Genomic DNA, 25,330 nt, shown 5'->3' on the forward strand with positions numbered 1-25,330 from the left:
TCTTTTGTTAACATCTGGTCAACATACAGATGAGAGAGACTGTAAGTACGCAAGGTTTAAAACACTTTCGAATATGTAATACGTGTAATAAGAGATCCTTAATTTCATGATACATTTGATATCAATAAATAATTTAATACATATTTACAGAACTAATACGTATTGTTTATCGCCGGTACAGTTTAAAAAAAATATATGTAAAAATGTGTAAGATTTTTTGCCCGTATTCATAATGTCACAAGTTTCGGTAAAAGTCAACTTATTAAATTATAAGTACTTATTGCAAGTTATAAAACTCTTTGTAAATTGTTTATTACGCACAATCGAAGAAAGAGTAAAGAGGAACCTCAAAAGTATTCGAGCGACGAGCTTTCCTTTTATTACATGTTAAGTACTTTCAAGTAGTAGGACAGGAATTATTTTACAATGCCATTAACAATGATTACTTCATATACATCATTACCTTAGATGTGTATATCGTTTGTCTACTATACTATAAATAGGCAGTGGGTTCGTTTTTATAAAAATGAATTCATGTTTTACGATAATATCGAAAAATAAAATGAAAAATGGATTCGCTGTATTAAATGTTCTCTATGCAATAAACTCGATTCGCGTGTAGACTAACAATGTGAATGTATTCTCTATTTATGAGAAATATAATAAAAGCCTCATGAATATATAAATACATTAAAAATGACGTTTATCATATCACAAGGTATTCCTTAAAGACTACGAAATGTAATCTACTACGCTTATCCTAAAACTACCTTGAACTTGATTCCTCACTTTCGTCAAAATCGGTGTATGAAAAATTATTAAATGTATTAAAAGTTCTGCTTAACTAGACGATAAATTTAATTTAAACTAACATTTCGACGATCATCAACATTACGTTATGAGATTCGTTTCTTCGGAAGGCATCTCACACTTACCTGCATCGATAAGTGCATTCTCCGATCTATTATCCAACGAATTGTCCTTACTGTCATCGCTGTCGAGTCTATTCGAGGTTTCTAATAAGTTATCCTTCAGATCGCTATCTTTTTCTCTTTTGTCGTCAAAGTAACCAGTATTCCCATTGTTTAACATTTTATCTTTACTCTGAGAATGAGAATCGTCGTCTTCCATTATCATCCTATTCGCTATTCTTCCGTCCTCCTTTTCTTCTATATGCACAACACTGCGATTAATCAAATTCAGCTCTACATTCGTTCCTCCTGGTTGTTTCGTAGACTGATTCTTTACAGAACTCCCAAACGGATTAAAGAATCGCCGTCCAATCTCCTTGGTCGTACCATTGCTCGACTCCATGGAGTCTGCTTGGTTCCTCTTATGGTTCTCTACGTTTCTGGACTCGACCAACGTCTTGTCGCATGATCTCTCCGCAATTTCAGCTTGTTCCTGTTCTTTCTTCATCGCGGCCAGCTCAGCTTCCTTCATCGCCGAATGAATAACTGGTTCTGCCCATAGTCCTGGATTAAAGGCTGGCCCTGTACCACCCAATTCCGCTGGCAGAATGTCGGTAGGCAGGTGCTCGTGTAGGGTACTCAAATTATTTCCGTGTAAATAGATCTAGAATCATTTTTTTCAGCAGAAATTAATAAATAGATTAAAGGTAGATCAATGACTAGACGTAGTAGAGAGCTTAGCTTATGATAGTCGTAGTATAGTACGACGAATTGTCTTTTGGTAAATATTTAACTCTGAGTATCTCGAAACGTATATGCAGACGCGTGTTTGAATTTCTGTCTTAGGTGATCATACACGGAATTATAGTATTACTTGGAACCTGAGTATATATACTTTCCAAGCATTGCATTGATGTATTAAACAAATATCGAAGTAAATAATCGTAACAGTAATGACTTGCTTCGATATATCATTCAACCCACCTTATTTCGAGTCTTTTCATCCAAAAATGGTTTCACGAGGGCCAGCGTAGCCTGGACGTAGAGAGGTGCCGACAGGAAGTGTACAGCTTTGAATCTAGCCGGAAATCGTCCTCGAAGAGCAGCTATTAGGTTTCGCAGTGCCGCTGCGCCCAAGGCACCGCCTTGTCGTAAAGAGAATCCGCTCCAATCTACTACCGCCACGAAACCGGATTGCTAGAAAAAAAATTGGAATGCTCTCAGCTACAGTTCACTGGAAATCTTTGTTCTTTAAATAGCTGCACAAGGTATATTCATAGCGATCGGTGCTTAAAATATATTACAAAATACAACATCAAAAATTGCATATTACATCCTCCGTTTTTGACTTAAATTTATTTATAGTAAAATATTGTATAACGAACCTGATTCCTTGGGTCCTGTATGAGAGTCTCCAGAACCAAGAAAAGAGCTCTCTGGACTGATAACGCTGGTACCGCGATCGGGTCCCATTGCGAGGCCAATATAACCAGCACACACCTGCCTTTCCTATATCGTTTAAAAACTCCGATCATTTTATTTTTATACTAATAGTAATCGCTATATTCGAAAAATAACATTCAATGTTATCCTTACCTATCGCGCGCAGGAAGCACACCCGGTATTCCTGCGCGTAGCGCGCGTTGCAAGGCTGGGTCTCTTGCCGTTAGATTACCGAAAATATCTTGTCGATGTGCTACTTGCGCCTGATAAGCGGCTATCAGGGTAGCAGCCTGTTCCGTACGATACTTCCGAGCCAGCAGGAAACGCGTAATATATTCATCCGTGCAATGCTTGAGGTCTAGGAGCAAAGGCAGGTCATTGTAATGCTTCACGTGAAAAAAATACCTGGCAGGAAGCCGTCCGAACGCGGATATTATGCCGGAAATTCGAAGATCGACGCGTTGAAAACGAATCAGACAACGTGCTTCGATATCGTATAGAAAGGCTTGTTTGTTCGCATGTAATACAGTAAAGAGCGTGTTCTCTATTTTTGTTTCAACACGTTGACTGCCAGATAAATATTCTTGAAAATTTCTGCTATAATTAAATATTATTTAGAATATTGGAGACTACATAATCAAACGTTTATCGTGGTATTTGTTTTTGTAACTTCATCAAAATTCATGAATTTCATTCAAATTCATTTCCTTTCATTCTTGACTTTCAAAATTAATTTTTTTACTTCTTCAGTGAAAAGCACTGTCACCCATATATGAGTGACGTGGCGTGCAACGTGTTGAAGGACCCTTGAAGTTTGTAATTCACCCTTACGCTAAATCTTTGACGGTAAGCTATGGTTGGAAAACGAAGGACAGTATTTCTTACCTACATCCGGCATTTCTCGCAATATTGCTCTGACAGTCTTGATAGCCAGTTTTTTATCACGTTTATCGAATCTACCTTCCTCTTCGTAGATGCTTCGCGCGAATGCGGTGCTCGCGTGACCTCTCGTGGGGTCCCACAAGTACTCGCAATACTCGGACATCTTGAGCTTTTTTTCTGTTTTACCACGGATCTGAAACAATTAGTCGCAATTTGAACTTACTGACAGAGACGGTCGAGATATTTATTTAGATAAAAATTAAAGACGCAGGAAATCTAGAGGAACTTCTTTAAAAAAAAAAAATGAAAAAAGAACTACGCACTCGAAGTGTATCGCAAACGAAGAAGAGTAAAAATCGACACTCCCATTAAGTAAATCGAACCTTGTACAATCACAGGTTATCTCTAAAATTGTTAACAGACCGATGACATATGAATGTGCAAAGAAAATCTATACGATCTGGATAAATAAAACTCTGGTGTCACAAAAGAAAACTTGTATTTGAAAAAAATATCTAAAAAAATATTTTTACTTTTCTCGGTCTCTTCTTTTATACCCTTATCGGCCATGTGTGCATTACGAATGACAGATGAAAGCCAAGGTTCGTTAGCAAGACATCAAACAAGGCACTCTTATACCGCGAATGAATCATTTCTAGGTGAAACATCGTTCAGATGCAACATCTCACGGCAAAACTCCTTCAACCGGTTCATGTAACTGCTCTTCGAAACTTTTACTTCGGTCTTACAATCTCCACGAAATCATTCGCGAATGACGCATGGTTCGACGTTTTTTTCTATCAATTGCAGTAAAACTGCAGTTCGTATTTTAAATAGCAACGAAGAATATCGATTCCAAAAATTTTCAAAGTTTGGACTCGATGTATACTTTGTCTCGAATAACTATTCCAAATAAATAATAACGTGATTGGATTTCAGAAATGAAACAACCGTGAAACAAGAACATGTTACTCAAAATATTTTATATAACGTTGTTTGAAAAGTGCTCGGGTCTGATGATAGGATATGCTTTTCGTTTCGTTAACTGGACGACGTTACGGCATACTTTTTCCGGAACCAGCTTATTAGTTAATTTTATGTAACGTACTACACTTACACGCGTTTATGTAATGGATGTTCCGTTACAGAATAAATAACAGCATTAACGACAGGCACGGTCGTAAATTGAATCTGTACTGTATTTACAATAGCGAACTTACACTATTTTTCGACGCTTTTCCTTTAGACAACCGCTTTTTATGTCACTGTTAAACTTGCAACTATAGCGCGACGTTACGGTTAAATTTTCACAAAAACAAGAAACTACATCTATTCACAGATCTCCCGAAACTCGCTGACCAGTCATTTTTTTTCACCACATGGAACGAATCAAGTTCTAATTCGTGACTCGTGAGCAACGAAGACAAAGGATTCGTGCGGCAAAGGAACCTCGTCGCTCGAACGATCACGAGCGAACGGCACGCAGCAACAAAGTCGCCTGTGCGATTCGCTCGAAAGTGTTGGAGGCACTGGGAAACAAAAGAGCGAGTGAGACTTTCAAGGAGAGACGAAAGCATGGTTGGCAGGAGAAGGAAAAGGATTGACTGAGGTCTAGGGATGGACTCAAAACGGTTCGAGTCTGTTCAAACACACCATCAAAGTTTCCACTAGCGTACTTCGAGTGGCAGACACAAATTTCTACAAACTATTAGGTTGTCCCAAAAGTTTCTTTCGCGAGTTGCACTCAATTATTTGATGTGGTCGTGTTTATATAAATAGACAATCTAATTTCATAGATATTCACATTGTAACAGTAGTGGAGCAAAATGAATCGTGCACAATTCGATAATGTAACGTAAAACATAAAATATCGTGCATGTATTACTTATTAATAAAGCGAAAGAAACTTTTGAGACAACCTAAAATATTAAAATATTAAAATTTCAAACGATATTCGAATTGATCTAAACGAAGCAACGGATTTGCTCGTAAACTTGCGTGAAAGAAGATAAGAAAATCTATCGCTGTTCGAGACGGGATCGAATAAGAACAAGAAAGGAAATTGTAAGATAGAGAGAGACGAGAATACACGGTTGACTGCGAAAAGGGGAGGCTACGAAAGAGCGATGGAAGCATAAAGAGAAAGAAAGACGAAGCCTGTTACCGGTACGGCTGACTCACCCGATCGTTCTTGTTGCGCTATCATGTAAACCCGTTCACCAAAAAATGCGAGCGGTCGCTAGTAAAAAATATCGAAAGTGCTGGAAGGTGCATAAACGTCAATTACATCATATTTACGTTTTAAAAGTAAACGTATCGGGTCATTGTTTCAGACATCGTCTCGTCCAACACATGGAGAAATTGTTACCACTTGCTCGTTAAACTATTCTTAGGACAAAGAATATACTCGATCTGACATTTATCATTCGAGGTTGCTTGAACCAGTGATGGGCAAAATCGTAATCGCATCTTTCCGAATTGTAATCGTATTCGCAAATTTCTCTGCGATTACGACCGTATTCTTAGAGGTTTCCAGCCATAGACGTTTTTTACTTCGAAACCGACATCAGATTCGTGTTCCTCACATTGAAAAGCTTAGAAAACCATGCTTTCGTCAAAATAAAAAAATTTTTAAAAAGTTACCCTATCTAGGCTCTGCTCTATGGGCACGAATTTTAATTGAAAATTTTTCATTTTTAATTTCGACGAATGTATGGTTTTCTAAGCTTTTTGGGGGCGAGGAACACGAATCTGAAGTCGATTTTGAGGTAAAGAATTTCAATGGCTGTAAACCTTTAAAAATACGGTCCTAATCGTATTCGTAAGCGCAACTCGGAAAGATGCGATTACAATCGTAATCGTAATCACAACTTGAAAACATTCAATTACAATCGTATTCGTATTTGCGATTACGATTTTGCCCATCACTGGCTTGAACCAACCGCATCGACTAATTACAGTTTAAGGGTCTCGCATGCATGTAAACTGCGTTCGCGCGATTAGTCTCGATCTTCTTCGTCGCACACCTGTGACCGAGGTTTCTCAGAAAAATTAATCGAGCAGATGCCTCGCGTCCGGTTTTTTGTCATTTCAGACAGATGTAACACCCAGGAAACGGCGAACCTGTCCGTTTTTCTTCGTTTCAAATCGCTGTTATCTCACGTCGAACGTTACTTGGGAATCTAACGAATTTTTATTTTCAAATTTAATTCTATCCAGCAAAATAGACGTTCTGCTAAAGTTAAACAAAAAGCTGAAGAAGTTCTTCGAATTCGTGCAATTTCCGATTATAAAGAATTGTAAAAAAAAGTTTATGTAATTGGTGTTTAGAATTTGCATTGCGAAAAATCTGCTGATTCATGTAATTATTTAAAACATCTTATCACGTAATGAAATATCACATTACGAATAGAATTATGCAAACTCACGACAACGAAATAAACAAAATTCTGATATAAAAATGGTAGACACGGATAATGCTGCGCGCTGTATACCGACACAATCTGGCCCGAAAAATGAGTTTGATTGATTCGTGCCACATTCCCAAAAACTGCAAGTTGCTACGGAGAATATCTAGAATAACGATAATCGATGATTCTTACAACATATCGATGAACAATCAGTATTCACGTAAAATCGACCAGACGATGATCTGAAATCCTTCTTCTATAACCGATAAAGGAATAAAAACTTGCCATATGGCATGAAACCATTTAATTCTCCCTTCGATCGATTCTATCAAGGACAATGTCGTAATTCATGGTTCACCGTGCCGGTGAAAGTATCCAATTATATATTTCGTCTAATTTATATTTGCAATTAAATCTAAAGAAAATTCCCATGAAATAACGAGTAACAATGAATAGTGTCGCCATATTGCGGATCAAAGTAGCAACGATAGAATTCGATGCTCTTGTTACACCACAGGCCACTGCCATCAACAGCCATGCTCAATTGAGTTCAATAAGAGGACTATTCAATATGTAGAAGTTGTCAAAGCCACTCGAGCTTGACATTGCTTAATTATATACATATAACCATTTACATAATAAACTCTTATTATATTCGAATTTTATCCAAACCTAATTCACACGAATAACATACAAATTCAAACTTGCATCGATGCAATTCTCGAATTAACAGCCACACGCGGATAACCTAACATTTTAACCATTGATTGCGAAACCCGATGGAGTATTTAATAAACGATCACGCGGTTTTGAAATTGTGGTAAATGTAAGTTACAGATCCATTACAAATCCATCTTTTGCGGTGCACCATATGCTTATCTCTACTCGAAGGACGAAACAGATCTGTTCGGATATCGCTGCCATAGATTACGCAACATAACGGTAGAAGCAAGTGGCAAAGAAGAAGACAGAGGCTACCGGTTTCTTTTGCGCCATAAATGGCAGCAGCAAACCATTTCTCAAGGTTTTAGTACCTTGTAACGATTTCATTTCAGTATTAATTCGTATCTACGATCATTCGTTCTTGAATCGAACCATAAATAATAGTTGATGTTAGTTGAGGTTATGGATAACGAGATGTAAATAACAGGTGCAAGGAGTTCACAGGTCGAGTTCGCGAAAATACAAAACAAACAAAATATAATTTGAACTGGAAGACTCGACTGATATGTTCGTCTAACTTAAGCTTGCTAGTTAATACTTATCGTATTATTATAATAAAAATTCATTTAAATAATTGCCGAATTTTAATGCTATCCCGATTTTTTGACAATTGACTTCCACCAGACTTTCGAAAATCACCTTCAACGTAGAAAAAACACAAAAGCCATTTGAGGCAATTACGTGTTCAAGGTTCGACGGACCGTGTCAGCGACATAAAAGTAAGCATAATATAAAACGCGTTACGTTCGTTGTCGAGTGCACGGTATAGATGCACTGTATAGTTACCAATTTCTGCTACGTCAATAGCAACGTAGTTTCCTATGAAGTAGTCGTAACCACCGACGACACATGAAACTTGACTACCACGTCGAGTAAACAAAATTGAAAGACGGCTGGCTGTTGGTTATTCGCGGATATTTGCGTAAACGATTTTTCGATACTGTAAATCGAAAAGAACGATGTTTCCGCGACGCACCAAGCGAATAAAACGTTCGGCGCCAAACGTCAAACTGTCCTTTCGAAACTGTCACTTATCCGATTTGATCATGAGCCCTCTGTGGATTTCACGGTTACTAAGGAAAATATACCATCTCTGGATAAGAATGTTTGCAACCGAATGAAAATGGAAAATTTCGAAGTAAAATTTATTGTACAATATTTATCAGAGTTTTAAGAAAATATTTTTACTAACAGTAAATGGCATTGCTGGTAAAATACATTCAATTGTTTATAATTTTAATTATATATTGTAGTGTTTGGTAAATTTGGAAATATCAAGTTAAATAGACACGAAATTTCTTTATTTTGAAATGTTGAGATGATTTACCTAATTATCCATTTCACTGTAGTAATTACATTTAATCTTTATATCGCTAAACGATAAAGTTACTTTTGTTTAATACCGAGTGAGGGCGCCACAGGTAATAGAAAGGAAAGCAAGAACTTTCAGGAAATCGATCAATTTTTTACACGTGTAAAATAAAATATATCGTAACTTTTGTATTTACGAATGGTTGTGTAAGGAAAGAAAATATTGTATACAAGAGTGATCAACAAATTTTATTCCATACCTACGCATTTCACAAACTCTCTAATTACGTTTACCTTTTATAAAGATATGTATTTTCTGAATTTATTTAGGTATGTACGTGCGGATGTTTATATCGCAATGGCTAAATGAATTTGAAAGATTCTATATGTTAAGTTTTACATTTGCATCCGACGATTTGATTCGATTTTGGAAGAATCGCGTCATCGTCAAAAATCGTTGAATGTCATATGTATTGCGTATTACTGTTCCTCTTAATCTGATCGTTATTTTGATCGATAAACCGTGAATTTTCAAAAAATAATGCTGTTTCGACAGGTACAGCTTTAATAGGTCAATGAACGTATATATTAAAGGCACGATGACGATAAAACCCCCTACTAAATACTTGCGGGGAGTGGTGACGTACCAGGAAACGGCCCTCGACGTATTCGATAAATGCGTCGACGTTCATTGTCGTGGAGGCAAGACCATGAACGAGACATGAAAACGATCAGTTGTCAGTCGCGCCCTGTTCTCTGTCGATGTTCTACGTGCACGAGTCCTGATAGTACCTGCCTCCAGGGGACGCTTTTTATTTCATCTTTGTTGACGTCCAGGATCATTGCAGGTAGGTGACAAAACTGAAAAATCTCGAGACGAAAATTGTATTCAGTTGCATTGCGTAGAGTGATTTCAAGATGAACAGTTCAAAGTAGGGAAAGTCTGAGCATAACACGAATCGTTCTTCCAAAAGATTGTGTAGGAGGTTGGAAACAGGTGATAAGGTTAAGATCGCCAAGGATAAGTAATTTGAAACAAAACCTATCAAGTTCATTCCATAAAAAGTAGATTGTTCATATAGCGATCACAGAGTAAACAATTCAAGCTGGAAGAAATCTTGGTGTGATAGAAATCTCGTTGAATTAAAATTTGTTACAAAAAGCTACAGGTAGATAGTAAGGTTAAACAAAAATATTTTTCATTCTTATAAAAATAAATATTTTAAATAATGAATAAAAAGCAAACAACTTTTTCTCCATTACTCGCAGTATGAAAACTAGCGTATTGATTGAGTTATGAAATAAAATATTTTGTAACGAACAAGTCAAATATGAACTGTTCAATCGAACGAATGTCACAAATCTATTATTCGAAAGATGATAATCGCGTCAAATTAATTTAATAGAGACATTTTTGGAAAGAGCTGACGATTAAACATTTAAGAATCAGTCGAATAGGTTAGCTATACAAAGAATCTTATTAGCTGTAGGATGTTGGTTACTGAGTCGATTTTTATTTCTCGTGAAAAAAAATCCGGTTAGAAACTAGAATTACATATTTCATGAATATCAACGATACGTTTCGTCCTTTGAGAAGACTAATAAAATGTCCGAAAGTTCTGACGTGGTTACCTAAAGAATTCCTGCCTCGTTCGGAGAAACGAAGTGATTTTTTGCGTATGCGAATTTTATATAACATCGAACATCGAAATCAATAACGAATACGGAGGTGAATGGCGGGTCGAATCATTGACTTGATTCTCGAAAGCTGGAATTTTATTTTTATTAATATCTCAGTCATCAATATTTAGCCATTAATATTTTTAACAATTTAATTCTACTTTAGTTTGTTCGCACGAAAGAAATCAAGTTTGTTCAACGAAATGATTCAGGAAAATTGATCTTTGATTCGTTACGTTTCATTATATTGAATATTGAATCTCGTGTCGGCTGTGAAGTTCACATGAATGCATACTCACGCATTAATGTCGAAACCAGTTTTAGATCGTACGTATTCGTGCATATTGTATGTATAGTGTCCTATCGTCCTAAACAAAATAGGAAATTATTTCTCAGCTAAAAATAAATTGAAAACAGAAATCGGCAACATATCATTGAAATAATTTAAATGATAACATATTCCGGTGGAGCTAAATTTTAATTCATATTGCGTACTACGCATGGAAAACCTTGATCGTCCAAGTATGATTTACGCTTATGTATATTGCTTGACCTTGTTGAATACCGTGTTGATCCGAGGTCTCGAATTATTTTTATTCATACAGTAAAATATTTGCAATTTTAGCGTTGGAAATCCACTTAAATTAATCGAAACCGTATGCTGCATAAATTTATTCTGAATGTCACAGGATTGTGATTAATTATACATTATAACACCTTGCAGAAACAAAATTTGTTGTTATATGTGGTTTATTACATTGCAACAGTTGAACATCGATATACTGTACATACAATTATCTTGTATGTGTTTGGTTTCACTCCCTATTCAACGGCCGATGTAGAAGTTCATGATAACGAAGATAAGATTACTATTTGCGGTACTGACTTAATATACGCGATTCGTTCCATAAAAAATTAAATCTGAGGTAAATATCCTTGGAATTATTCATGTTATTCATTATGAAACGCTTTTTTTTTACTTTGAATTGACACAGGGTATTTAACCATTTGCCTTTCAGTCAATAATAGTTGTTACTTAAGCTACATGTTTCCAATTAGCGATTTCTTAGTTAATCGTCTTTCTATCATGTTTACAATTTTAAATATCTTATCAATAATTCTACCAATCTCTTAATTTACCAACTGCCGATTTCATTTTGATCACTAAACATAACTCGCGTATGTTATCAACGTCATATGTAATCTTCGATTGAAATAACGCGTATTTTACAATTTTTTCATTACAAAAAAAAAATAGTTTGTTTAGTTACATTACTCTTATCGATACCTTTATTATCACTTTTATTATCACTTATTGTTAGCTTAAGAACCTTCTCGCCATTATAAAATATTACATGTGATGACGTTGCGATGGATAATATAAAAGAGTTGTTTATTGATCAGCTAACAAAATAATAGGAAGAGTAGCGTTGTAGGAGAGCCACGCTAGAGAAACGTTCAGTCTATCGATTGTCCATTGTCAATTGAACCTAACCTAGAACGTTGCAACCACTGAAAACTCGGAGAAATAATTAGAACATGAAGGGCTGCCGAAGCAATCACAACAAGCTCAATAAAAACCGATTTCCCCTGAAATGGATACATCAGTTTCACAAATCGTTTTCCATTTCGCAGCGTTTCGGCAACATGGCGTACACGATAAATCAATTGTTCCACACGGGGATGTTCCTGACATACGCGTTCACGTTCTACAGTGTGACCCAACTCAACATACCCTCGTTGAACGATGCATTTAAAAAGTTTGATCCTGGACTATTGAAATACTTGACAATGTGGGGCGTGGTAAGTCATTTTATTTCCATTGTTAACGAATTCATTTTTCTTGACTCCAGGTAATTGTTTTAATTGTAAATTTCTTTTCATTCGTACGTTATCATTTATTAGTTATGAATTTTCTTACTCTCCGTTAACTTCATCGATCTTCTCCACTAATTAAAATTGTGCAAATACACTCGAATATCGAATTGCGTGTATTTAATTACAATTCGTTTTACCTATGTACGTAACTTGCATTCGGTCAGTTTCTAAAATAGTCCTCGAAAAAAAAAAAAAAGAAAAGAATATGTTCTCTTTAACAATTTTTCTAACCATAAGATTCTAACAATGAGGTTTTTACTGTAATTGCTAACTATACGTCGCGTGTGGTGTAACTCGCAGGTGTCATACGATAGCGGGAAGTGAAAAATCACGTAATATATTGCAGCAATAGTTTCTCTGTAGGTCTTCGTTCGATCTCTCGTCTCCTGTCGCGTAAATACGCGACGTGTTTCAGCGAAACGACCTCAGACTTTTAAACTCCAATTAGAAAGTGCAAGCCGAAACAAGTTTTTCTACAATCATGTTGCACGATGACACGTTCGTAAGGTATTACGGATTTTAAAATACACCGACACATCGGTTTCGGTATCTAAATCAAATGTGGTTAAGTAACGGAAGAAAGTGCGGTAGAAACAAATCCGCTCGTCCATAGAAATGAATGAGCATCCCACTTGCGCAGAATAAGAGTATTAGAGACGTCTCTGTTTTGCATACGCTCCTTCTTCTTGTTTGTTTATTCTGGTCTATTTTCGCGCACCATCGCGCGAAATTTTTTTTACCTCTCGCAGTAGAGGAAAAGAAATAGGAAGATAAATATATACATAAAGATCTAGCATAATTTTCTTATATCTTGTTAACTGCAAGATTGTGTGACGTATACAGGGTGTCCCAAAAGCCGGGGAGGAGCCGGAAATGGGGGGGTAGCTGAGACGATTCTGAACAACAATTTCCTTTGCAAAAATGTCGGATGGAGCTTCGTTAAGGAGATATTAAGCGAACACTTCGACCAATCAGAGCGCGCGTAGACCGTTCGAGCGGCCGCGGTAGTGAAGGCTACGCGCTAGGCGGCAGCGTCAATGTCCTTCGATGCACGTCGAGTCACTTGTTCGCGTACAAGCGCGGCCGCCAGCGCGTAGCCTTCGCTACCGCGGCCGCTCGAACGGTCTACGCGCGCTCTGATTGGTCGAAGTGTTCGCTTAATATCTCCTTAACGAAGCTCCATCCGACATTTTTGCAAAGGAAATTGTTGTTCAGAATCGTCTCAGCTACCCCCCCATTTCCGGCTCCTCCCCGACTTTTGGGACACCCTGTATACACGTCACTATAGTGACTTGGTTGATATCAGATGCGACGTGATAATCAATCGATTTTTCGTTTAACTTGTTAGAATGTTTTAAAACAGGGAGCATTAATAGAAATTGAGAAACAAAATTGTTGGTCCTTCCAAAAGTAATTAGTTAATAAAAAAGCAGTAACGTCTATATGATGATGCGCCACTGTGCTTGCGTAGATCTTGCCTCATACTGTCTCCCTTTCCCCCAACTGTAGGCCTTACGCACATGGCTAACTGTTTCTCTCTTTCTCGTGGCGTATTTTCGCCTATCCGTCAGTAAGTCGCAGACCATCGAAGCGGTCGATACTGTTGGCGCGGATCGTACATGCGACCGAAAAAACCCGGAGTGTTTTTTTCTCTAAAAAAGTGGCACATTTCTCTCGCGAGACGCGGGTGACCGTTTGGAAATCAAGGAGACGTGGTAAAAAGGACGATCGCGTGAGAAACTTTTGCAACACGATATGAAATTCATTGTTGACTTTTACGATTCCCTATGGTGACGGACGATGAACCGTGAGACTCCTCGAGATTACAACCACAGTGATTTATGCATTGATAGAGCATAGTTCACGTGTCGAACAATAATTGCAGTTTTTCTCTACGTTTTCCGACGGAGATCGAATTCGGAAAAGAATTCCAGTTTCCATGCTATTAGCATTTGAAGTTAATTTGCAAAGTAGATTATTTAAATATTTGCGAAATTCTGATTATATCTTGCGTTTTTTTTATTAAAAGTTTCCATTCAATGTGCACAATAAGTCTTGGACTTTGTGCGACGTCGCACAAATTAACATATAAATTGAACGTGATTGACAAACTTGTACGCTATCTGTGTCCGTTCTACGGTCATATATTTGTTATCAAATAATCCCTAATTGCCACAAAATTTATCTTGCATTAGCGATGCAGAAGGGTAGTACTACCATCCGGTATCGTAAATCGCTGTATCGAAACATTTTTTACACGGGGTTTACATAATTCGAAAGTAAATTCTCTTACATAATTTGTAAACACAATGTGCACCTGCTTACGCGCGCAATTATTTAACCGATGTTGTAATAGTGCATCACGCTAAAATATGTTAACATTTACTAAACTGAATACCTCTTATCAAGTGAATAATTTTCAATAAAACCGACCGTATTCAATTGTAACTTGACCTATGGATCGCTTACAAAAATTCATTGTGTTGCAAATGACTAAGAATTTTCGAATGTGAAATACACATTGTCATCGGCATCAAAGTTGACCAAAATTTTCAACACGGATATAAATGTTTCTAGTATGCCACGCTTATCGTGTGCGACAACTGTCGTTCTATTTTTAACTTCGGTTGCAAAGTTACGGTCTGCTGTTGTAGCGTCGGCAAAAAAGAAGTTTTGCTATTATAAAAACAGGTGATCCAAGAATTCAAGTTTGAAAACTAATCGGAATTGTTTTACCAGTCCACGTGGTACCGTAACTTTCTTCTAAATCTGAAACGGTTAACCCTTTAACCTAGGATTTAGTGTAGGATCGTGAATGCCATAATCAAGTACAAAATTCCTTGCGCCCTTTGGTACGACGTGTCCGACACGTGTTTTTCATATTTGACTCGAGTTCTGTGCCACGAGTCTCACAAGTTCTTATAGGTTAAAGGGTTAACCTAAAACTCGCGAAGACGAGTGAAAAAGTAGAGGAAAACGTAAATATTGTTCGGGAATCTCCAGTAATGAATTATTTCTATTTGTTTATCGATTCCCTTCAACGATAAAACAACACGAACACGACACTGAAATGTCGGTGGCGAGTAAACATGGAATTTCATGAATCATTTCAGAATTCGGGAAACTGAGACGCCTGTAAGATGCGTGACGGGCTAATAAGTGTGTTTCACGTGATCTCTTCCGTGCAGTTCGCTGTATCAGTATACTATGATTACACGTACGTCGTGATACCCTCGCATGTTACCAAAATGCACAACGCTTACGGCGGGAAATTCAAGTTTCTCACATTCTGGGACGCGGTTAGTATTGCGACACGATTGCCCGGTCTCGTTTTTCCTTTCTTTTGATTATGTACATTCGGAACGTTGATACAGGTCTTACGTAACAGCATACCGATTTTTAAGAGAATTAGTCTTGTGAAATCGAGAGCTGTTTATTCCTTGTAATGGAAATTGCAACTGTGAAACACTGTGTTTTGGAATTGACTAACAGCATCTGTTTTTTTTTTTTATCTTTATCAGGCGATTACTATCCAGTTTTGGAATGTCTAACATCGATATTATTCAATGTTTGTTCAACCGAGTTTCTAAGGAAGCGTACGGTGCTGTTTAAAATTCTTCTTTTTCGTGCTTAGACCGCAAGATTATTTTAACAAGTGATTATGTCACGTCCTCGTTACAGTGTTATGCAACAGTCCACAGGCCTACATGTTACAAGAATGCGTACTGTATTGTGTACGTAATCAGGGGAATGAGAACAGCTGGAATTGCAGTAAAGCCGCGATAGCGGTTTAAGATATTTAATTGAAAGATAACATTAAACTAATCTGTGTACAATATTCATATGTAATACAAGTACAACTACATCTGTAACTTCGATTCTGGTTCATGTAATACCGATTCCGCGCAACTATGCGAGCAACCGTCAGAACCGCGCGCATCGCTAGTTAAAGCATTTTTCTGCCCGTTTAGTGCTGGTAAACGATTTTGCACTTATGGCCATTTCTCGTTGATGCTACGAATTACGTAGCTGGAGTTCAATTACTCGAGCGCCACTCCATGTCACTTGCATACTATGGCACACGCCATGTCACGTTACCTTTGAACAGTTAAGTGACTGACATTTTACCATCGGAAATGTACTCGTATCGATATCATGGCGTGTCTGACGCACGTCGTTTTCATATCATTCCTTCGCGTTGGAATTAATTTACATCTGGACGAGCTAATTAAAAATATTCGCTCTTTAATTTAACATCAGTCACCGCGCGAATTATAGTTTTACAACTCTCGACACGCTTTTCCACACTGTTAGTTTAAATCTAGGTTGATAAGAAAGTATTCTTTTAAACACTCGACGTGACCTCATATTTGAGAGAGATTAAAACCGTAGAAATGAATGAGAGATACAGTGGGTAATCGTAGTTTTCTTCGTTTCTTTTTTTATAATCAATGATATTTTACATATTTTCGGAAATCTCTAAGATAGATATAGTCTAAACAAAATTTACTAGTTAATATAATTTGTGAAATGAACAAAAAGATGCGAAAAGTGAATATGACTAGCAAAAACAGCATCTAACAAGTTTATTGTGAGTTTTTTTTTTTTATCGTCCTCATTTTTAAAGATGCTTCCTGGTTTCTCGCTTAAGATATCCGTAGAGTGCATCCAGTAAATAAGATCGAGCGCGCGTTGGATCGATCGTCACGCGACGCATTCACTCGAATGAACCAATCGCGTTTACGCGACGCACCTACCGTAAAGAGGGTGCAGATGCTTCGATTAACGTACAGCGAATTCGAATTGTCGTTAAAGACTGTCGAGCATCACACATGTTTATTTTTTTCCAGATCATTCAAGCAGTATTCTTCTTGATATGCTCGTTGAACGACTGGTTCGGCACCAATGCCGTGAGTCCCAAGAAACCACCGTTTTTACGCAAACTAAAGGATTTTATGCACGCGGTTTTCAGTTTCCCGGTCGCCATGGCAAGTATAACTGAACACCGGGAATCGAAGAGACGTTTAACGGTGTTTCTTTCTTTGCTGAAACGACGAATGTCGACGTTTCACGCGTTCGTTCGATTTAAGTTTCTTGTCCGCGTTACAGTTCGTCGGGGTAACATTCTGGTCTCTGATGTTCGTGGACCGCGAATTGGTATTTCCAAAGGCCATTGATCCTTACTTCCCATGGTGGTTGAACCATCTGATGCACACGATGATCATGGTATCGGCCATATTGGAGACGATTCTGACGCCAAGGAAATACCCGTCCCGAGCGAAAGGGATCTCTGGTCACTGCCTGTTTTTATTGGCATATTTAATTTGGTATGTCGATGTTATTCTACTGGAATCAAAGAGTAATGGACGACGAATAAAGACATCGTACAGTTTTGTTTTCATCGTAGTATCCTTGCTCTTATCGGCTATTTCATTGAAGAACTGTAATCGTTATACACGAATAGTGACTACGGTGACTTGCATAGCTCTCGTCGCGTCTTCATCTATTTAGGGATTAGTTTCATCACAGGTCACGCGGTTTTTTTATACCAAAGTCCATGGTCTCGCTGAATGAAGTGCAACATTTTGTGTAACGGGTAAACAACTTTTAACTTGTTATTGATATAATAAAAATTACTTATGAAACCATCGTTCGATCGCGAAATAACGATTGCGAATAGATCGCTATACAAAATACTCATTCGTCGTCTACTACTCATTCATGAAAAAGTAGCAATTAAGTCGGTGCCGGTTTCCTTGAAAATGTACGTAATTGATAACCGTTCCCTTTAATGATCGTTCATTTCAGGATACACATAATCTATTATAAAAGCGGCATCTGGGTGTACCCGGTCATGGAAGTGCTCTCAACTCCTGCGCGAATCGTGTTCCTCTTGACGATGTTTTTGTTCAGCACGATGTTCTATTTTATTGGAGAGACGCTGGACAACTTTGTTTGGGGTAACGAATACACTAAACACAAAAAGTCCCATGCCAAGAGCAAGTAGCCTCGCTCTGTGATTAGCTACCGACTTCATCGTATTTCATCCCCTCTAAGGTGGTGGTGAATAAAACAAAATCGGATGAAACGTTTCTCAAACCCTTCCCTCCCCCCATACTCTTACCGTATAGCATGCATTATTCGGGTAAATAATTTGGAACCCGTATTACCAGTAATGTGCATGCAACAGAGCGCGCGTTTTATAAACAAAGTATTCGAGAATAACGCGGTGTCGTTAACCTGCGAGAGGTTTGCGTAGCTGAAGCATGTAGGTGATGATTTCTCGCGTGGCTTGCGTTTCGCGTCCGTTGCAAAAATGGGAGACTAATTGTAAAATTCGACACTTTACGCTGTATAGTGCCTGATATACATATACACGCTGATGTAAATAAAAAAACACGCACAACAATACACACAGTTACATTTTGTACGCTCGACGAGCCTTAGTTACCGGTAGCAATGAAACAATGAAATAAATAAATAAAACAACAAGAACAAAAGGAAGACACGTGGTGCACGGAAAACAAAGAAACAGCGAACTGTGGTTGCGTATGAGGAATACATGTATGTCCGCGTATGCCAGATTCGTTTCCTACATCATTTTCTCGAAAACTAAAATCGGGATGTATTTGTACCGAGTGTAGGAAAAAAATACGTAGCTGAGAGTAACGGACCAGATTTGAAAGCGTAAGAGGATCCGAGCAAGAGGACCGTGGTTTTGCAGACCGATCAGAAAAATGGTTAACATGTACCTGTTCGTCGAGGGGCTTGTGCAAAGAAGACAGATTCTTTTCACCGAGAAATGCTGTTTTTACGCGACGAATCGTATTCACGAAAAATAAAGTTCAACCCTCTCCTTTTGTACAGTACACTAAAAATAAGTTACTTCCATTGAAGAAAATTGTAGGATTTATTGATAATCTTTGTTACACCTGGACGAAGTTGAATAAAATTGTTACATTCGATAGACTTCTGAATTCGAATAAAAATATGACGACAATGTGCGATAACAGAGTAAAAGGAGTTGGGATAAATTAAGACACATGCTGTCCTTTGATGTAGTTCGAGTTTCCTATGGATAATTTGGGACAGAACGGAGAAAACTTGCGTTGAACTGTATGCGGCAAATATCAGTTATCGATAACGGGTAGACCCTTCCTATAATTATATATACTCTAGTGAGGCTTAGAATAAATTTTCCCAGAAATAGTTCCAACATAATGCATAATATCCGAATACTTATTTTGGAGAAATTCTTGTTTGACGGTACTTCTTAATTTACATGTGCGCAATATTCATTTTTTTACGATTCGCACTATTGCGCGCGAATAAGTACGTACGTTAAAAATGGAAGGGTAGAAACGTGTATTTTACTATTTCATATATATTCTTGCTTGGATAAATCACACTCTACACAATTTTATACGCGAACATTTTTTCCTTTGTCTCTTTAGATTCATATTTTGTGTGCATGAAACTTTTTCATTCCTACTTGGAAACAGTGCAAAATTAATTTGTTGTTTCTATCATTTTTAATAGAGTATTACTTTAGTATTATATAATGTATAATTACATTTGCATGCTCCACTTTATAAACAGTTCATGGCTGACTTCTGAAATGTACATAAAATCTGACAATAATTGTAGTAAGCACATGAGTAACTTAAATCTGAAGTCGTAGAATGAGTCACGTGAATATAAAAAAATATTTGTATGTAATCTAAGTACTGTAGGATATACACAATGCAAATACTGTAATGTACAGGGTAATATTAAAGATGGATGAGGATCGTTTTGTATAAAAATGAATCAATACATTTCTACTTCTGGTATCGTAACCTCTAAAATACAACTACATCGAAATTTAACACTATTTTATCATAATAAAATGTATAAAAGTAATAATATGCATTGTTGAATCCGAGTTACTCTAACGTATTATTTACAATCGAAGTCATGTTATTGCACTCGTGAATATACAATATGCGAATGATAAATAACACGGCGAATAACGTACGATATTGGCACTATGAAATTGTCATGCACTATCGTTTTCTTTTTTTTCAGGAAAGACTGTAACCTCAGGTAAGAATCACAAGAGGAAAAAGTTACAGTAAAGATAAAAAAATAAAATGAAAAGACAAACCACAGTTTGATAGCGGCAGTAATTACTATCGAAAATAAAGATCCGTTCGTAAAATTCACTTTGTTTGCAATCACTTCCTTAACGCAATTCCAAGAAGATAGTTAGCGTTACGTAGCGATATTTTTGCTTTTGTTTAGCTGTGGTGAAATCTGTGTTCCTTTAGAGCTACAATGTCGACTGTTGATGATCTCGTCTATGCTTTGCTTCAACTCCTCCATTTCCAAAATGTCCAACGGAAGCGAGGTTTGCGTCGCCATTTCTCGGGCATTGGCGGCCTGCGTGTCCAGTTGCTTGAGTCGTGTCAGTTCAGCGCAACACGAGTTAAGACTAGACGCCAGATTTCCCATTCCGGCTTTTTTGTACGCCTCTTTGATGTCAGAGTCGTTTTTCAGTTTGAGATCATTGGATTCTTGAAACAGGTGTTTCAAGATAGCTTCATCCTGGAGGAAATATTTACTTTTGCGCCCCTCTCTGCTCCTTCTGACGCTCTCGTGACTGTAACTCTTGGAGCTTTTGTTACTAGTTTTGCTCTTGCTGCGCTCGGGCGGTTCATCGGGTTCCAACATCTTCGTTTTTTCTTCAGGTTCGCTTTCGTCAGTCTCGGTGTCTTGGTCGTCCTTTTCGATGTTGCCACCCTCGATGTCCACATCCTTTCCTGCCAACTCTTGCTCGTGTTTCTCCTCGCTGCTTAAATTCTCGTCGCTACCACTCTGCGCTGGGAATAGAAATGGCAGAAGCATGCCAGCGTTTTTTCCATCGAACAGTTTTGGATTCAAGGTTCGGTCGTCCAAACCAGCGGTCGCCGATCGTCTCTTCATGTTAGGAACTTGAATTGTCGGTACTCTAGCGTCGCCGCCACCTATGGTCAACGCTGATAATATTTGAGCACCTAATTGACTTTCTTGAGACGTTGTGCTACCTCTTCTGAACAATGGTCCCACTTTGCCAGACCTCGATTTTCCAAAGTCTCGTCGCCGTTTTCCACGTCGACCACGGGAGGTGCTCGCGACTTTCCGCGTCGTTTTCAGCTCGGCTATTTGAACAGATATCTGCGAATCCAACGAGTTTCTCCTGGATTCCACGGACACCCGACGCACGCTGAAACTAATCTCGGAGTCCACGGAGTTTCTTCTGTTACTGGATACAGAACCTGTTGTTGCGCCTACAAGCGCGCATCTGCGTGTAACTAACTTGGGTAAAGCGGCAGCCCACGTTGAACTAAAATCCTGCGAGGCCACAGAATTTAAATCAAAGTTTAAACCGACTGGATCCTCATGAGTGTTATGGAAACTGATGGACAATCGACCGGCGTTGTTAAACGTTTTTCGTTTCGCGAATGCTTGGGCGATAACCTTGTGTTTCTTTAATCTGATCGGTTCTTCCGTCTCGCAATTGAAAGTCCGTCTGAGAAATCTCGTCCAGGTGTCTACAGTTGAACCAGTCCAAACCCACGAAGACATGAGGATACCAGCAAAAAATGGTGAAAGTAAATGCAATTGCATTTTAGCGGCACTCGGCCGAACCTCCATTTTGCACTCGGAAATATCTAAATAGTGTGTCGTTATCGCACATCTACAAATAAAAGGCGACACATGATTATCCATTACAATTGTTAAATGAAATACAGTCTGAGAAAACGTTATTCGAAAGTATCGGTATGGTTCTTACATCATGTAATTTCTAAAACTTTGACGCCATTCCCACGAATGTTGAAATTCATAAATGTGGCAATAAAATGTTACCACGGCCGCGGTAAAAGTGAAAATTGAGAATAGACCCATGCGAACAATAGTTTCTCTTATTTTGGAACTTGCCCTTTCAGATATAATTTCTTGACTGGTTATTTTTAATCGAATCAGAGTAATCAATCCTGAAAATATTAATAAAAGTATTAGCTAACATTCGATTAGTAGAATTCGAGACATTATCAATTGTTGCTAAAAAGAGGAAGTACTTACAGTTTTTAGGATAGCATACAAAAAATACATTTTATTACTTTCGTTATACATATAAAGTGGAAAGCTTAAACAGACAAATATAAATTCGAAACATACCTCGGGATAAGAAGTATCCACCAACCAGTAAAACAATCATCACAGGACCGAGCAGGAACCAAGCTCTGACTCCGTGATTAGCGTAACCCACAAAACATATGCCCGTCACACTGTTTCCATCTATTTCACCCAATGCCATTATAGTGACGGTAAGGACAAGTGGAAAACACCAAGCTATCAAGTGAAAGTAAGCACCCTTTTTGTCAATCCTATCTTGAATTTTTCCTAATGCTTGAAAACTCATATGCCAAGCATACGTAAGTATCACAAACCACACCATTGCTGCCATAAGAGAATAATACACAAGGACAAACACCACGACGCACGATAAGTTTTCTCCGCTAAAAATACATTGATACACAGGTTTCATTTACAAATACATATTATATGATTATAGAAAACTTACTACATAGATTAACAAATTATTAATACCTTGGTTCACTCATCCTCAATGTTCCATCTTTACGACATACAATCACTTCTCTACTGCCTGGTGTAAATTGAGCAAGCCATCCGATGCAAGATACCATAAAACAACAATTTATGTAGAAAATAACTAAAGCTGGATATTTATTTGCGCTTCTCCAATCAATTAAAAACGTTATCTGTAATGTAAATAACATATGAAAGTAAATCTTAAAAATTATACACGTTTATTTACGCGATACTTACGACCGTAAACAAGTTAAACGAGCCACAGATCCCTGCAGCCCAAGCGATAAAAGAATGAATTTGTTTATGCTCGTCCGGCGTAAAAAGTGGATCGTTGCATTGTGTACCACAACCTTCAACGCCCTCAAAAATTGCGAGAGTGTTATCAGTTGGAACCAAAGGTTTCAGACATTTACCCGAAATATTAAATTTTAATTCTCGAATATCATTTTTACATAATTTAGGAAATAATTTTGTATTTTCACATTTAACAAAGCTTGGCCATATTGTGTGATTAAACACAATTCTACAAGGTCCTGAAACCATTTTGCACATTTCTTGGGATGGTAAATCAACCGTATTGTTGATACATTTGGGCATAAATATAGAGCACAATAGGGGTTGCACGATTGCCCAACACTTTGGCATATGTTTCAATGCTTGTAATATGTGCAATCTCTCCTGTAAAACAAAACAAGCACAATAATTACATAAACAAATTATTATTTAAAATTCTAATTTGATTTAGGAAATACCACAAAAAATGTATGCGAAGAAAATAAATATGAACACTGTAGATATAGAAATTGTTTTGGAACAATAGTCAAGACAGGAAATACCTGAGGTGACTTTAAAGTAGGGTCTCTCTATACCTGAGGAACCAGGTACATGGACACAAAAGAGAAAAGCACCTTTTCACTTTCTCAGGTTTACTTGGATACAGAGTATAAGAAATCTATTTGCAAGTGTACAAAGTATTAATTTATAATGTTAACATACCTCTACTTCATCTTGAGTTATATGTTCAGGTATAAGATCCAAAGTAGTGGTAGTATAAGGCAATCTTGTACCCATACATGTAGTCTTTTGCATCTCCACGCATTTTGCTGGTCTATGACAATTTAAAGAATCGGATGGCAATTCTCCTATAGGGTACCTATCCAGCAGATAATTGGAATCCTTCATCCTGTGAATGGGACTCAATTCCAAGCTTTTCCTTGTTTCATTTTCGCCGTTTGAATTTCCAGCGAAACCGGGCGTCAATTCCGACGACGCTCGGTAAATAATTAAAAAATAAATCAACAGGAGCATCATCTGCAAACAATTCGTTTATAAATATTCGACAATGATTACAATGCTTTCAATCTAATCGCGGTTCTCTTCGATACAAATTCTATAATTTAACAGACATACACTTTCGAAAACGGTACGATTGACACTGAATAAACACTCGTTTGTTATTGTTAATATTATTAAAATACTGAAGTAGCATTACATTATGGTAACAATTCATTACACTGTTTCCAAACACTGCGCGATTTCCCGGCACGCTATCGGCTCAATTAAAAACACAACGTCACGTGTACGGCGCAGAGATAAACAATGAAAGTATTTTGTGATTAAAAATAGTACCTTGGACGCTTTGTTCAGGACCAGACCCCGATTATATTCTGCCACGGAGAAATCTCTCCGCACCGTTCGAACAAAGCGTCTTGCATCTTCTACGCTCGCGACAGCCTCATCCAGCGTACCAAACGCTCGGTTCGGACCACACACAACTTACGTTCGCTCGCAGCCCACCCACGACGAATCCGACGGACTCGCTCATACCTCTTTCCGGTGTTTGAATGCACGGCAGTAAAGAATTTCCCGAATAACTCGTCAGTGGCAGCACCGTCGGCATTGCGCAGAACGTTCTACGTGTTCGTGCGGGAAATTTAGGAGTACTTTGGGGTGATACTCCACTCTGAGAACGTGCTTTTTTTCTCTTGATATCTGAGAATGATAACGCAAAAAGCAGGTTTACATTTCTTGATGATGTCGAACGGTAGTCTTGTGCAGAACAGTGGTTCTGTCTATGAAACCCTTTTCAGGTGTAATATAGTAATAGAAATGATGTATAAGTTTGCAATGCACAAGTGCAATGCTTCCTTCTTAGCTTGGACAATATGTGTTTACGTCATTTACTATGACCGTCAAAGGTTCTTCGAAATTTGCTTTCTTCTGTAAAGATCGGAAAGTAGTTCGGGTTATATTCAATTATTCAACAAAGCCGAACAGGAAGATCCACAAGCTGTATGATTTACATAATCAATATAACATAATGAACCTACCGTTTCTTAATTAAAGATGCGGTAAAGTATATCTGGGGATGTATCACACATATCTAATGAAAGCGATACAACGACGTAGAATTTCAATACTATCTAGTAAATACTATCAATCATTCACACTGGTGTC

General features: G+C 37.7%; 3 protein-coding genes across 11 annotated transcripts; 1 reads left to right on the forward strand and 2 right to left on the reverse strand.

The window, feature by feature from the left end:
• Positions 1 to 135: 135 nt before the first annotated feature.
• LOC128891594 (clavesin-2-like) lies at positions 136 to 8,408 on the reverse strand. 3 transcript variants are annotated; one of them, XM_054151196.1, is made up of 6 exons: positions 8,156 to 8,408; positions 3,240 to 3,429; positions 2,508 to 2,712; positions 2,297 to 2,420; positions 1,896 to 2,108; positions 136 to 1,575 (listed from the first exon to the last, which is right to left on the reverse strand). In XM_054151196.1, the coding sequence occupies exons 2-6, from the start codon at positions 3,397 to 3,399 to the stop codon at positions 892 to 894; spliced, it is 1,386 nt and encodes a 461-aa protein (XP_054007171.1). In that variant the 5' UTR covers positions 3,400 to 3,429; positions 8,156 to 8,408; the 3' UTR covers positions 136 to 891. The 3 variants fall into 3 exon arrangements, with proteins under 3 accessions (XP_054007171.1, XP_054007172.1, XP_054007174.1); XM_054151197.1 differs by lacking the exon at positions 8,156 to 8,408 and adding an exon at positions 4,457 to 4,748; XM_054151199.1 differs by lacking the exon at positions 8,156 to 8,408 and adding an exon at positions 4,354 to 4,748.
• LOC128891602 (androgen-induced gene 1 protein-like) lies at positions 2,597 to 20,468 on the forward strand. Of its 7 annotated transcripts, XM_054151220.1 has the most exons (7): positions 2,597 to 2,606; positions 9,444 to 9,528; positions 11,996 to 12,163; positions 17,089 to 17,226; positions 17,348 to 17,565; positions 18,047 to 18,198; positions 20,306 to 20,464. In XM_054151220.1, the coding sequence occupies exons 3-7, from the start codon at positions 12,008 to 12,010 to the stop codon at positions 20,353 to 20,355; spliced, it is 714 nt and encodes a 237-aa protein (XP_054007195.1). In that variant the 5' UTR covers positions 2,597 to 2,606; positions 9,444 to 9,528; positions 11,996 to 12,007; the 3' UTR covers positions 20,356 to 20,464. The 7 variants fall into 7 exon arrangements, with proteins under 7 accessions (XP_054007195.1, XP_054007193.1, XP_054007192.1 ...); XM_054151218.1 differs by lacking the exons at positions 2,597 to 2,606; positions 9,444 to 9,528 and adding an exon at positions 15,352 to 15,537 and having other exon boundaries at positions 12,021 to 12,163; positions 20,306 to 20,468; XM_054151217.1 differs by lacking the exons at positions 2,597 to 2,606; positions 9,444 to 9,528; positions 11,996 to 12,163 and adding exons at positions 13,800 to 13,953; positions 15,352 to 15,537 and having other exon boundaries at positions 20,306 to 20,467.
• Positions 20,352 to 25,327, reverse strand: LOC128891581 (protein smoothened). Its single transcript, XM_054151170.1, has 8 exons — positions 25,204 to 25,327; positions 24,503 to 25,093; positions 23,870 to 24,184; positions 23,111 to 23,551; positions 22,871 to 23,043; positions 22,439 to 22,779; positions 22,053 to 22,254; positions 20,352 to 21,956 (listed from the first exon to the last, which is right to left on the reverse strand). The coding sequence occupies exons 3-8, from the start codon at positions 24,182 to 24,184 to the stop codon at positions 20,492 to 20,494; spliced, it is 2,937 nt and encodes a 978-aa protein (XP_054007145.1). The 5' UTR covers positions 24,503 to 25,093; positions 25,204 to 25,327; the 3' UTR covers positions 20,352 to 20,491.
• Positions 25,328 to 25,330: the final 3 nt, after the last annotated feature.

Source organism: Hylaeus anthracinus, unplaced genomic scaffold (assembly GCF_026225885.1).
Source record: "Hylaeus anthracinus isolate JK02 unplaced genomic scaffold, UHH_iyHylAnth1.0_haploid 12002, whole genome shotgun sequence".
Taxonomy (NCBI): domain Eukaryota; kingdom Metazoa; phylum Arthropoda; class Insecta; order Hymenoptera; family Colletidae; genus Hylaeus; species Hylaeus anthracinus.